The 11,925-nt window shown below is 53.2% G+C and overlaps 1 protein-coding gene across 3 annotated transcripts; it reads left to right on the top strand.

Annotated features, from left to right (window-relative positions):
- Window positions 1–1,649: 1,649 nt before the first annotated feature.
- Window positions 1,650–11,608, top strand: CENPM (centromere protein M). Of its 3 annotated transcripts, XM_011945103.1 has the most exons (6): window positions 1,650–1,787; window positions 2,311–2,390; window positions 2,798–2,890; window positions 4,443–4,522; window positions 6,022–6,113; window positions 11,148–11,608. In XM_011945103.1, exons 1-6 carry the CDS (start codon window positions 1,731–1,733, stop codon window positions 11,286–11,288), a joined length of 543 nt encoding a protein of 180 aa, XP_011800493.1. In that variant the 5' UTR covers window positions 1,650–1,730; the 3' UTR covers window positions 11,289–11,608. The 3 variants fall into 3 exon arrangements, with proteins under 3 accessions (XP_011800493.1, XP_011800494.1, XP_011800495.1); XM_011945104.1 differs by lacking the exon at window positions 6,022–6,113 and having other exon boundaries at window positions 11,148–11,607; XM_011945105.1 differs by lacking the exons at window positions 1,650–1,787; window positions 2,311–2,390; window positions 2,798–2,890; window positions 4,443–4,522; window positions 6,022–6,113 and adding an exon at window positions 9,160–9,233 and having other exon boundaries at window positions 11,148–11,607.
- The last annotated feature ends 317 nt before the right edge of the window (window positions 11,609–11,925 follow it).

The raw sequence follows: 11,925 nt of genomic DNA, 5'->3' as shown, positions 1-11,925 counted from the left end.
CTAGGATTACAGGCGTGAACCACCGTGCCCAGCCTGCTCAGCTAATTTTAAATTTTTTTTGTAGAGATGAGGTCTCACTATATTGCCTAGGCTGGCCTCAAACTCCCAGACTCAAGCGATTCACCCGCCTCAGTCTCCCAAAGTGCTGGGTTACAGGCGTGAGCCACGGCGTTTAGCTTGCTTTATTTTCTTGTCATAGTGCCTACTACTACTTGATTTTCAGGAAGTTCTCGCCACATCCCATGCCATGAGGAATCAAAGCCCTATCTGTGCTGAGGGCTGGGGTTCTATGGGGCCATTTACTTCCTGATCTTTCCGAGCAAGACATAGTTTAGTCTGCAGTTTGAAGGATTTAGGCTAGACAGGGTCTCTGGTCTCCCAGATATTACAACAATGAGCACACTGTCATCATTGTCTATCCCACCCTCATCACACTAAGTTTAATCAATAATGTCTGATTCCACTGTCTTCCCAGCACGGGGCATTGGGCCTGGGCGTAGGAAATGATGAATAAATGACTGCTGAGAATGAATGGATGAATGTAATCCATCTATTCACTCAACAAATATTTATTAACTATGACATACCAGGCACTTTTAGAGTGCTGGACATACAAAGTGACAAAGTCTCTAACCGCTTGTTTCTTACATTTTAGATGGAGAGACAATTAACAAGTTACTATATAACTGTTGGGAGAACCAGTTCGCAGTGGGCCCTGGGCGTCCCTGCATGTTCTTTCTGGGTATGCCAAGAAAGCAAGACCCCGACAGTTCTGTACCCAGGCTGCGTTTGCAGCAAGGAACCTTGAAAGATGAGCTAAAGTCTCCCACCTGACAAAGAACAGCATGCTTACCACTCACTGTAAAAGCAGTCAATTGGCAGGGCCTGCTGATGTGCACCGGTAGTTCCAGCTATTCAGGAGGCTGAAGCAGGAGGACTGCTTGAGGCCAGTAGTTTAAGAGCTGCCTGGCCAACATGGCCAGATCCGCTTGGTGGCACTTGCCTGTAGTTCCAGCTACTCAGGAGGCTAAGCCAGGAAGATTACTTGAGCCCAGGAGTTTGAAGCTGTAGTGAGCTATGATCATGTCACTATACTCCAGCCCGGGCAACAGAGTGACACTCCAACTCAGAAAAAAAAAAAAAGGCCAGGCACAGTGGCTCACGTCTGTAATCTCAGCACTTCAGGAGGCCAAGGCGGGCGGATCACTTGAGGCCAGGAGTTTGAGACTAGCCTGGGCAAGCTGGAGAAATCCCATCTTTACTAAAAATACAAAAATAAGTCAGGCGTGGTGACGCACGCCTGTAATCCCAGCTCCTCTGAGGGCTGAGGCAGGAGAATCGCTTAAAACCGGCAGGCAGAGGTTGCAGTGGACCGAGATCGCGCACATTGCACTCCTGCCTGGGCCACAGAGCGAGACTCCATCTCAAAAAAAAAAAAGTACTGTGTATGAGCATGAATGAACGAAAGTGCATAAAGCAATCACTAAAAATCTGCTTACTGTGGAGCATGGAACAAAAGGCCTGTCCAGCACGTGTTCCATGGGTGGTGCTGGAACGCCCCTCAGAAAAGGAGATAAAGGTTCGGTTCCTTTAAGAGGCCCAGTCCCGTCCCGCGAAGCCCCGCCTATAAGGAGGCACGTGCACCCAGGCCGCGCTCTAGAGGCGGGACTCAGTGCGGTTTGAAAGATCGGCGCTGCACTGCAGGAGCGGCGGTCGGCCTTGAGGCTGTGATGTCGGTGTTGAGGCCGCTGGACAAGCTGCCCGGCCTGAACACGGCCACCATCTTGGTAGGTGCCGGCGGCCCCGCTTCCCCCGCCGGCCTTTACCTCCTGGGCGGCGCTTCAGCCACTAGGTCAACTGAGCTCCCTAAGGCGCCGAGCCAGCGAGCGCTACCGTAGCGGGACGGGGAAAAGGCGGAGAGCCACGTTCTGAACCAATCGGAGTAGCCGCTCTCTAAGGTTGAGAGAGGCACCCGCCAATAGGTGCTCGGCGGGCCCTTTCCCATCTTCTGATTAGCAGGTTCCCGCGCCTGGATTTGGTTTTTCCGCGTCTGGGGGTCTGGCTTCCTGGAGAGGCCGGCGGTCGAAACGAGGATCGGGTGGTAGAGAGTGCGGTGCCTACAGGCCTGCAGCGGGTCCAAACCTCAGGACCCCAGCCCGTGCCGCCTCGCGGGCTCCACTTCTCGGGAAATGTCCTCCGAGCCGCCTGCTGGCGCCGGCCCGATCTCCCTGGGGGTGGGTCGAAGGGCCAGGCCCTCCCCAGGGAGTGCTGTGCCTAGGTCTCGACGGTCCGCTCTCTCTCCCTGCGCAGCTGGTAGGCACGGAGGATGCTCTTCTGCAGCAGCTGGCGGACTCGATGCTCAAGGAGGACTGCGCCTCCGAGCTGAAGGTGTAAGTAGCCGCGGCTGTGGCCTGGGCCCACGTGTCTCTCAAGAGGGATTCAGTCCTAGCTGCTAAACCCCGAAGCCCAGCGCCCCCTCCTCTGAGGGTGGTCCTTCTCCCAGCATGCAGCATAGCTGGCTAGTCCCATGCCCTCTTATATCCCAATCTCCCCTTGCCGAGGTGGTGACTAAACAGAGGCCCTTTCTGGCAGAGGGAATCAGACAGGAGTAATCTGAATAGGACCGGCCCTGCCCTGCCTCTGTGCTGGCCCAAGGAGTTGTGACCGCAAGAGCCTCGGGTGGCTAGGATGAGGTGGGGAACCCTTGACGGCCTCTTTCCCCATGAAGGGCAGCATTTAAACGGTCGCTGTGAAGGCGGTACGGTTATCTTGAGTCCTGCAATTTCCTGTTTTTCAGCCACTTGGCAAAGTCCCTCCCTTTGCCCTCCAGTGTGAATCGGCCCCGAATTGACCTGATCGTGTTTGTGGTTAATCTTCACAGCAAATACAGGTGAGAGCCAGAGGAAGGGGCAGGCAGGGCTTAGGCAGGCCTGGCTCAGAACTGTGCTGGGACAGTGACCTAACTTGTTATGGAAGTGGTGAGGATGGGAGAGGCTGTCTGAGGTCAATCCTATAGGGTCAGGAAAGAGGAGGCAGTGGCCAGTGCACAATGTTTAAAAGACACAACGGCCCGGGCACGGTGGCTCACACCTGTAATCCCAGCACTTTGGGAGGCCGAGGTGGGCAGATTGCCTGAGACCAGCCAGGGCAACACGGTGAAACCCCGTCTCTACTAAAATGCAAAACATTAGCCGGGCGTGGTGGCTTGCGCCTGCAGTCTCAGCTACTCGGGAGGCTGAGGCAGAATTGCTTGAACCCAGGAGGTGGAGGTTGCAGTAAGCCGAGATCGGGCCACTGCACTCCAGCCTGGGCAACAGAGTGAGACTCTGTCTCAAAAAAAAAAAAAATTAAAGTCCACCTATAATAAAGAATGAAAGCTTAACCTTTGCGGCAACCTGGATGCAGCTGGAGGCCATTATGCTAAGTGAATTAACACAGGAGCAGAAAATCAAGTACTACATGTTCTCACTTGTAAGTGGGGGCTAAACATGGGGTCCTCATGGACACAAAGACGGCAACAATAGACACTGGGGACTACTAGAGCAGGGAAGGAGGAAGGGGGCAACGATTGAAAAATTATTAGGTCCTATGCTCAGTACCTGGGTGATAGGATCAGTTGTACCCCAAGCCTCAGTATCACATGGTATACCCATGTAATAAACCTGTACATGTACCCCCTGAATCTAAAATAAAAGTTGAAATTATTTTTAAAAAACATTAAAGGACATAATGGGGCGTGGTGGCTCATGCCACTTTGGGAGGCCAAGACCGGTATATCGCTTGAGGTCAGGAGTTTGAGACTAGCCTGGCCAACATGGCAAACCCTGTCTCTACTAAAAATACAAAAATTAGCCGAGCATGGTGGCGTGCACCTGTAATCCCAGCTACTCAGGAGGCTGAGGCAGGAGAATCACTTGAACCCAGGAGGCGGAGCTTGCAGTGAGCCAAGATCGCACTACTGCATTCCAGCCTGGGTGACAGAGTGAAACTCCATCTCAAAAAAAGGGCGCGGTGGCTCAAGCCTGTAATCCCAGCACTTTGGGAGGCCGAGACGGGCGGATCACGAGGTCAGGAGATCGAGACCATCCTGGCTAACAGTGAAACCCCGTCTCTACTAAAAAATACAAAAAACTAGCCAGGCATGGTGGCGGGTGCCTGTAGTCCCAGCTACTCAGGAGGCTAAGGCAGGAGAATGGCGTAAACCCGGGAGGCGGAGCTTGCAGTGAGCTGAGATCGGGTCACTGCACTCCAGCCTGGGCGACAGAGCAAGACTCCATCTCAAAAAAAAAAAAAAAAAAAAAAAGGACAAAGTATTTCTCCAGAGAATGTCACCCTCTTGTCATTCTCTGGCCTCTAGGATCAGAGAAGCAAGGGCTTCTGCTTTCTCTGTTGTAAAGTTTTGTTCTCTGGTGTGTTTTCTCACCCTGGCCTGGCGACCCCAGCCTCCAGAACACCGAGGAGTCCCTGCGCCATGTGGATGCCAGCTTCTTCTTGGGGAAGGTGTGTTTCCTCGCCACAGGTGGTAAGTACGTCCTTCGCCCGTTACTGCCCACCCCCAGCCAAGGGAAAGCTGGGGCGGGGGTAGACTTCTTGCTGAGGCACCCTGGGTGATGGAAAGAACATGTATTTTACACACACTGGGGCCTATCGGAGGATGGAGGGCAGGAGAAAGGAGAAGATCAGGAAAAATAACTAATGGGTACTAGGCTTAATACCTGGGTGGCAATCTGTACAACAAACCCGATGACACAAGTTTACCTACATAACAAATCTGCACATGTACCCCTGAACTTCAAAGTTAAATTTAAAAACCGAAAGAACACATATACACATACTTTGGAATCTGACCTGTTGTCAGCCTTTCTAAGAGTGAATGTGAGCAGATAACTCTGCTGTTGATTGGAGTTGCCTAGTGGTTGCCTGTGGCTTTCAGTAAAATCCAAACTCTGAAGACACAAAGCACTTTGCAGTTTGGCATCTGCCTTCTGGGCTGGCCTCATCTCCGGTTACTCTCCTTCTCTGGGTCAGCTGCTGTTCCTGAGACTTTGTAATATTAACGGTGAAAATAATAATGGTTAACCTCTTTTGAGCTCTCACTGTGAGGCAGACACTGTAATTGCTTTGTTTTCATATTAATGTTTGAGGTAGGTATTATTACCTCCGTTTTAGAGTCATGAGGTTAAGTTGCCCAAGGCCCCTAGATAAAAAGTGGTAGAGCCGAGGTTCACACCTAGGTAAGTCCTGTTGCAGGGCCCGTCCTTTTATTTTTTTGAGTTGGAGTCTTACTCAGCCGCCCAGGCTGGAGTGCTGTGGCATGATCTCGGCTCCGTGCAACCACCGTCTCTGGGGTTCAAGCAATTCTCCCATCTCAGCCTCCCAAGTAGCTGGGATTACAGGCACCCGCCGTCACGCCCAGCTAATTTTTGTATTTTAGTAGAGATGGGGTTTCTCCGTGTTGGCCAGGCTAGTCTTGAACTCCTGACCTCAGGTATCCGCCCGCCTCGGCCTCCCAAAGTGGTGGGATTACAGGCGTGAGCCACCGCGCCCAGCCGGCCCGTCTCTTTTTGTTTACTCTAGGCTTCTCTCAAATACGTTTCCTCTGCTTTATCTTGCTAACCCCTACAAATACCTCAAAAGTCAGCCCCGGTGTCACTGCGGCATGCATGAGGTGTCTGACCTGTCTGCCCTTCCAGCCGAACTGTTAGCTCCTTGAGCAGAGCGCCTGGCACGGTACGGATAATTCTCAAGAAGCATTGGTGAGCAAATGCAGGCCAAGCAATTTCTAGATGTCAACTCACTGATTCTAGAGTGACTCGGTGGGGGTAGGAGCTATTACTGTCTTCATTGTCTAATTTGATATTCTTGACTACCTAGAAAAGAAAGTAGAATAGGACTGTCACCCTCACAACTAGAAAGAAACTGAGCCAAAGAGTGGGGAAGTGAGTGACTCTGCCCAGCACTTCCTGAATTCCAGCCAGCAAGGTAGAGATTGCAGCTATAGCACTCATGACTTCTTTCCAGCTGGGCGGGAGAGCCACTGCAGCATTCACCGGCACACCGTGGTGAAGCTGGCCCACACCTACCAAAGCCCCCTGCTCTACTGTGACCTGGAGGTGAGCATGCTGGTGACAGAGACCAACACTACACTCAGGTGCAGGGAAAGGGTGGTCAGCACACAGTGAGCACGTCGGGAATGGTTATCGAAGGACTCAGTATCCGAGCGAGGCAGCTTCTGAAGTGGAGGGAGACGCAGGATCCTGGTTTGAGTCCTGGCATTTCTGCTCACTGGCTGTGACCTGGGCAGGTCACCCTGAGCCTTGGAGTACACAGGTGTGAAGCGGGAGTGCATCTTATGTGCCAGGCTCTAGCACGTGCTGCCCTGCTTTTCCTTTTGCTGAGTTTCTGCATGCTTAGTTATAACTAAGTCTTATGTGTATGTATTTGTGAGTCTACTCTCCTGCTGGGGTGTAAATGATTGAGGCCAGGCGTATGTCCGTCTCATTAACTGGTGCATCCTTGTGTCCCCTGGGAGTCAGAAGGCCTGATTTGCCCTTAACTCTCTGTATTTCAGACCTTGTCTAGTCCCATCCCAAGCCAGGGTACCCAGCAGGTGGTAGGGATGTTTGCTGGGTGGGCGGGTAGATGGTTGGATGGATATGTAGGGTGTTCTGCCCCGACTGGATTCTGTTGGTGTTTCCCACAAGGTGAAACTAATCATGAGGGGTAGGAAAGTAGCCTTGTTGTTGTTGTTGTTGTTTTAGATAAGATCTTGCTGTGTTGCCCAGGCTGGAGTGCAGTGGTGTGATCATGGCTCACTGCAGACTCGAGCTCCTGGGCTCAAGTGAACCTCCCACCTCAGCCTACTGAGTAACTAGGACTACAAGCGTGCACCACCGCACCTAGCTAAGTATTTATTTATTTATTTACTTTTTAATGTAGAGATGAGGCCTTGCTGTGTTCCCCACACTGGTCTTGAACTCTTGGCCTCAAGCGACCCTCCCACTTTAGCCTCCCAAAGTGCTGGGATTACAGGCATGAGCCACCGTGCCTGGCCTTTAGCCCCTTTTTATGCAGGATAAATCCTGATGACTTTTTCCTACAGAGGCCTCAGCAGGAGTTGATGTGCTCCCCCCGAGGGGTCTACTGAGGGGCCCCAGGGCCCACACTGCCACACCCACGCGCCAGGCCTGCTCCATTCCTTTGGAAACCTATTCATTGGTTTTGAGATACATTTTGAAGAGTTGTGTTTCTGCTGTCTTCTGGGTCTTGTGCCTGTTACCAAAAGCAAAGTGATGAAATGCAGTGAGCACAAGATCTGTCACCACCAATCCATCGCCACCGTCTAGACCGGGGTCCTTTATCCTGGTTTCGGCACTCCTCTGGTCTAAGGGCAGAATTCAGAGGATAGCAGTCTGTGGCCGTCGCCAGTAGAAATGGGGATGTTTTCATATCACATCAGGATTGGGCAGGTCTCATCACTGCCTCCTGTGGCAGCAGCCGTTAGGCCTGCCCCTCGGTGGATGCATCGATCACGAAACACACTTGACTCTTTCATGCATTTGTTTTCCTATTTGATGACTACTTTTCGAGCGCCTGACCAGACCAACACTCTGATCTCATAGATGGGACCCTGAGGCCTGGGCACACCTGAAGTGCCTTCCCCTGCCAGGCTTTCCTCCCAGAGAGACGAGGCGACTTGCTCAGGGTCACACAGCTCATGAGTGAGGGGTAGAGCCAGCTGTTCTCCTTTCCTAGCCTCCTGACCATGTGACCTTGATTAGGTCACTTTGCCTGCCACAGAGCATTAGTTTTCTCATCTCTAAAGGGGAATCACGATCTTTGCTCCATAGTTCAGGTGCTAGTGGAGGACAGTGGTGCCTGCTCACCTTGTGACGAGTGGTGCAATTCTGTCTGTGGCCATGAGGTGGCGGGCCAGACCAGGGCCTGGGTTCTTTCATGGCCTGGGCAGGAAGCAGGAGGCCCCAGCCTGGTTCTAGCTGCAGCAGGAGCTGCAGAAATGCCTGCTCAGAACATAGGCCTGCATCCCTCAGATGGAGCACCCAGGGTTTGAACAGGCCTCCCTCTTCATGATGGTGTTGTCCTCTTCAGAACACTCTTTTGAATAACTGAGTTTGAACCCCACCATATATCTTGAGGCCTTTGCGTGGCAGGAATTACCGGCCCCGTTTCATTGATGAGGAAATACAGGAAGGTGTGTGATTGGCCCAGTGAGATAATTGCCTAGGTCTGCTGGTAGGGCTCTGTGCTGGGCCCTGGGAACACAAACGACTTAGATATTGGCCCTCTCCTCTCAGAATCTCATGAAATAAGCAGACATGTAACACACGCAACAGCAGAAGGATTTGCTGAGCTTTGGGAGCCTGGCGGTAGAATTAGGTCATTTCTTCCTGGATGTCATGGGCAAAGTCATGACTGTGGTCAGACCTGGGCATTTGGGTCACGTCTCTGGAGTGACGTGGATTGGAGGAAGCCTGGCCAGAGGCAGGAGGCTGGGTCGAGGCTGCTGCAGGAGGCAGGTTGTGGACCCTGAGCCTCAGCAGCCTGGAGATGGATTTTGGGAACAAAGGCCACCAAACTTAGAGTGAGAGGATTTATTAACACTTCCTGAGTTTCTGTGGTGCCAAGCACTGTTCTAGGCTCCAGGGACACAGCACGGAACAAAACAGTCAAAAACCCCAGCTTCCTGCTGGGCGCTATAGCTCACGCCTCTAATCCCAGGGAGGCTGACGTGGGAGGATCACCTGAGGTCAGGAGTTTCAGACCAGCCTGAGCAACACAGTGAAACCCTGCCTCTACTAAAAATACAAAATTAGCTGGGCTTGGTGGCACGCGCCTGTAATCCCAGCTACTCAGGGGACTGAGGCACAAGAATCAGTTGAACCTGGGAGGCAGAGGTTGCAGTGAGCCAAGATGGTGCCACTGCACTGGGTGACAAAGCGAGACTCTCAAAACAAAACAAAAAAAGCCCCAGCTTTGTTCTAGTCAAGGAAACAAACAGGGTAAATGATGTGCTGGAAAGTGGAGGCGTGGCGTGTCAGGTGGTGGTAAACAGGCAAGAGTTACGCAGGGTGACCAGGGAACACCCCTGCAAACAGGACTTTTAAATAAATAAAGACCTGAAGGAAGTAGGCGGGCAGGCCATGGAGATACCTTGTGGCAGGAAGAACAGCAAGTGCGTGGGTCGAGTGTGGGACTTGCCTGGTGTGCTCAAGGTCTGGCAGGGAGGCCTGGGTGGCTGCAGCACAACAGCAAAGGATGGGTTGGGGTGTAGAAATCAGGAATGGTGGGGCTGGATCAGTGGAGCCTGGTGGGGAGTTGCTGGAGGGCTCGGGGCCAGGGAGGGATGTGGCCTGACTCAGGTTTTAAATGGACTCCTTTGGCTGCTGGGAGGAGAGTGGGCTGAAGGGAAACTAGGGCAGAAATAGACAGGTCTGGAGGCTTTTTTTTTTTTTTTTTGAGACAGACTTTCGCTCTGTCACCCAGGATGGAGTACAATGGTGCAATCTTGGCTCACTGCAACCTCCGCTTCTGGGGTTCAAGTGATTCTTCTGTCTCAGCCTCTCGAGTAGCTGGGATTACAGGCGCCTGCCACCATGCCCGGCTAGTTTTTGTATTTTTAGTAGAGACGGGATTTCACCATATTGGCCAGGCTGGTCTCAAACTCCTGACCTCGTGATCCGCCCGCCTCAGCCTCCCAAAGTGCTGGGATTACAGGCGTGAGCCACTGCGCCCGGCCTGGAGGCTCTTTCTAGGGGAGTTAAGTGTGGACTCAGTGCTGGCCAGGAAAAAGGATGGTGGGATGGTCTATGACACTGGCTGCTTCCAGGATGGAGCCAGCCAGCTGTTCTGTGGCCAAAATGTGAGGCATGAGGGAAAGAAGAGTCCTCCCTGACTGAAGGTTTTGCCAGCTGACTGGAAGGATGGAGTTGTCTTTGGCTGAGATGAGGAAGCCTGCAGGAGGAGCAGGTTTTGGGGCTTCAGGGGCTCTACTTTTGGCATCCAAGATTAAGGGGACTATTAGCCACCTAGGTGGAGAAACCAAGTAAACAGCTGCCTACATGTGTGACATTCAGAGGGAAGACCTGGAGGTGTAATTTGGGTGTTATTAGCAACTAGGTGGTTTTAAAGCCACAGAGCTGGATGAGGTCACCGGGGACTGAGTGTGGGAGAAGAGATCCAAGGACCGAGCTCTGGAGCCCCAGCATATAGATGCTGGGCAAAGGCGAGGGAGCCGCCTGTGTGGGAGCGGAACCCTGGGTGGGTGTGGGGGCCTGGGAGCCAGGCAGAAAAAGCGTTTCGAGGAGGGAATAAACAGCTGTGGTGGACTCTGTCAATAGCGCCAGTGTGGTGAGGACTGAGAAGCTGCCGCTGGGTCTCATACCAAGGAGGTCATGGTAGCAAGCGGTGGGGGTAAGAGCAGGGAAGTTGAGGATGCCCTGGTCTCTACTTTGGGTGGGTGGTGACACCCCAACCTGCCCCCAGCTAGAGAGGAAGGAAACAGAAGGTGAGATGCTTCTGAGGCCACATGTCAGCGAGGGGAAGACACTGGCCAGCATCGTGTTCTTCCAGCGGAGATGTCTAGAGCATCTGTGCCCGGGCATGGAGCAGTCTTGTCCCTCTCTGGCCCCACAGCTCCCCCGGGCCCATTCCTTTTTGATGGCACCTTATCTGTGGTGAGGGCCACCCGTTCTCCCTCCCTCCGTCCCATGCCTGTGAGTATCTTCTGCTCCCTGGTCTTGAGCCTCTGGGGCCCGAGCTGCCCGGGCATTGGTTGGAGGCAGCCCTGGTTCAGAGGTCAGCTCTGGAGTCACTAGCTGGGTGATCCTAGACAGTTTGTTCTACCTAGCCAGCCTTGCTAAGCCTTCATTTCCTCTTGAGCAGGAGGTCAGGCTCTGGATGTCTCCGGAGGTTGTCTGAAGGGTTGGGCAAGCTGAGGCAGTTGGAAGTTACTCTGAGGTGTGGCATGAATGAGGGCATGGCTGTGATGGGCAGCGGTGACCTGAGCTACCCCTGAGTCCCGCCCCCCCACCCAGCCCTGCTCTGGCAGCCCCTGCAGCTGCTCTGAGTAAGGGAGCAGGGCCAACCACTGCATTCTGTCTCACTGCTGTTCTCTGCTCTCCCCGCAGGTGGAAGGCTTTCGGGCCACCATGGCGCAGCGCCTGGTACGCGTGCTGCAGATCTGCGCTGGCCACGTGCCTGGTGTCTCAGCTCTGAACCTGCTGTCCCTGCTGAGAAGCTCTGAGGGCCCCTCCCTGGAGGACCTATGAGGGCGACTGGCCCCTGGGCTGCCCCTCCCCATGGCTTCGTGCTGACTCCATAAACATTCTCTGTTGAGGATGTCCAGTCAGGGCTTGACAGGCCCAGGCTCAGCCTCCAGTGGTTGGGAAGGTTCCCTGCAGCCCCTGTGCTCCAGCAGGGAGAGCTGGGCAGAAGCAGCGAGGGGGCCCAGCTGGTGGGACTCCAGCCCCCTCCCACTCCCACACTCACTCTTGCAGAGCCTTGTGTCTTTAAGCAGCTGGCGTGTTACATCTCCATTTAAGATTTCCTTTGAACGAAAGGTCTGTGGCTAAAAAAGTTTAAAAATCACTGGTCTCATTCACCACTTTATAGGTAAGGAAACTGACTCAGAACAATTATAAGAGTAGGGCAGAGTGGTCCGGGTGCAGAGGCTCACGCCTGTAATACCAACACTTTGGGAGGCCAAGGTGGGTGGATCACTTGAGGTCAGGAATTTGAGACCAGCCTGGCCAACATGGTGAAACTCCATCTCTACAAAAATACAAAAATTAGCCGGACATGGTGGTGGGTGCCTGTAGTCCCAGCTACTCAGGAGGCTGAGGCAGGAGAATCACTTGAACCCGGGAGGCGGAGCTTGCAGTGAGCTGAGATCCGGCCACTGCACTC

The sequence above is a fragment of the Colobus angolensis genome, unplaced genomic scaffold (assembly GCF_000951035.1).
Source record: "Colobus angolensis palliatus isolate OR3802 unplaced genomic scaffold, Cang.pa_1.0 Scaffold239, whole genome shotgun sequence".
Lineage (NCBI taxonomy): Eukaryota > Metazoa > Chordata > Mammalia > Primates > Cercopithecidae > Colobus > Colobus angolensis.
This window is presented reverse-complemented; position numbering and strand designations above follow the sequence as displayed.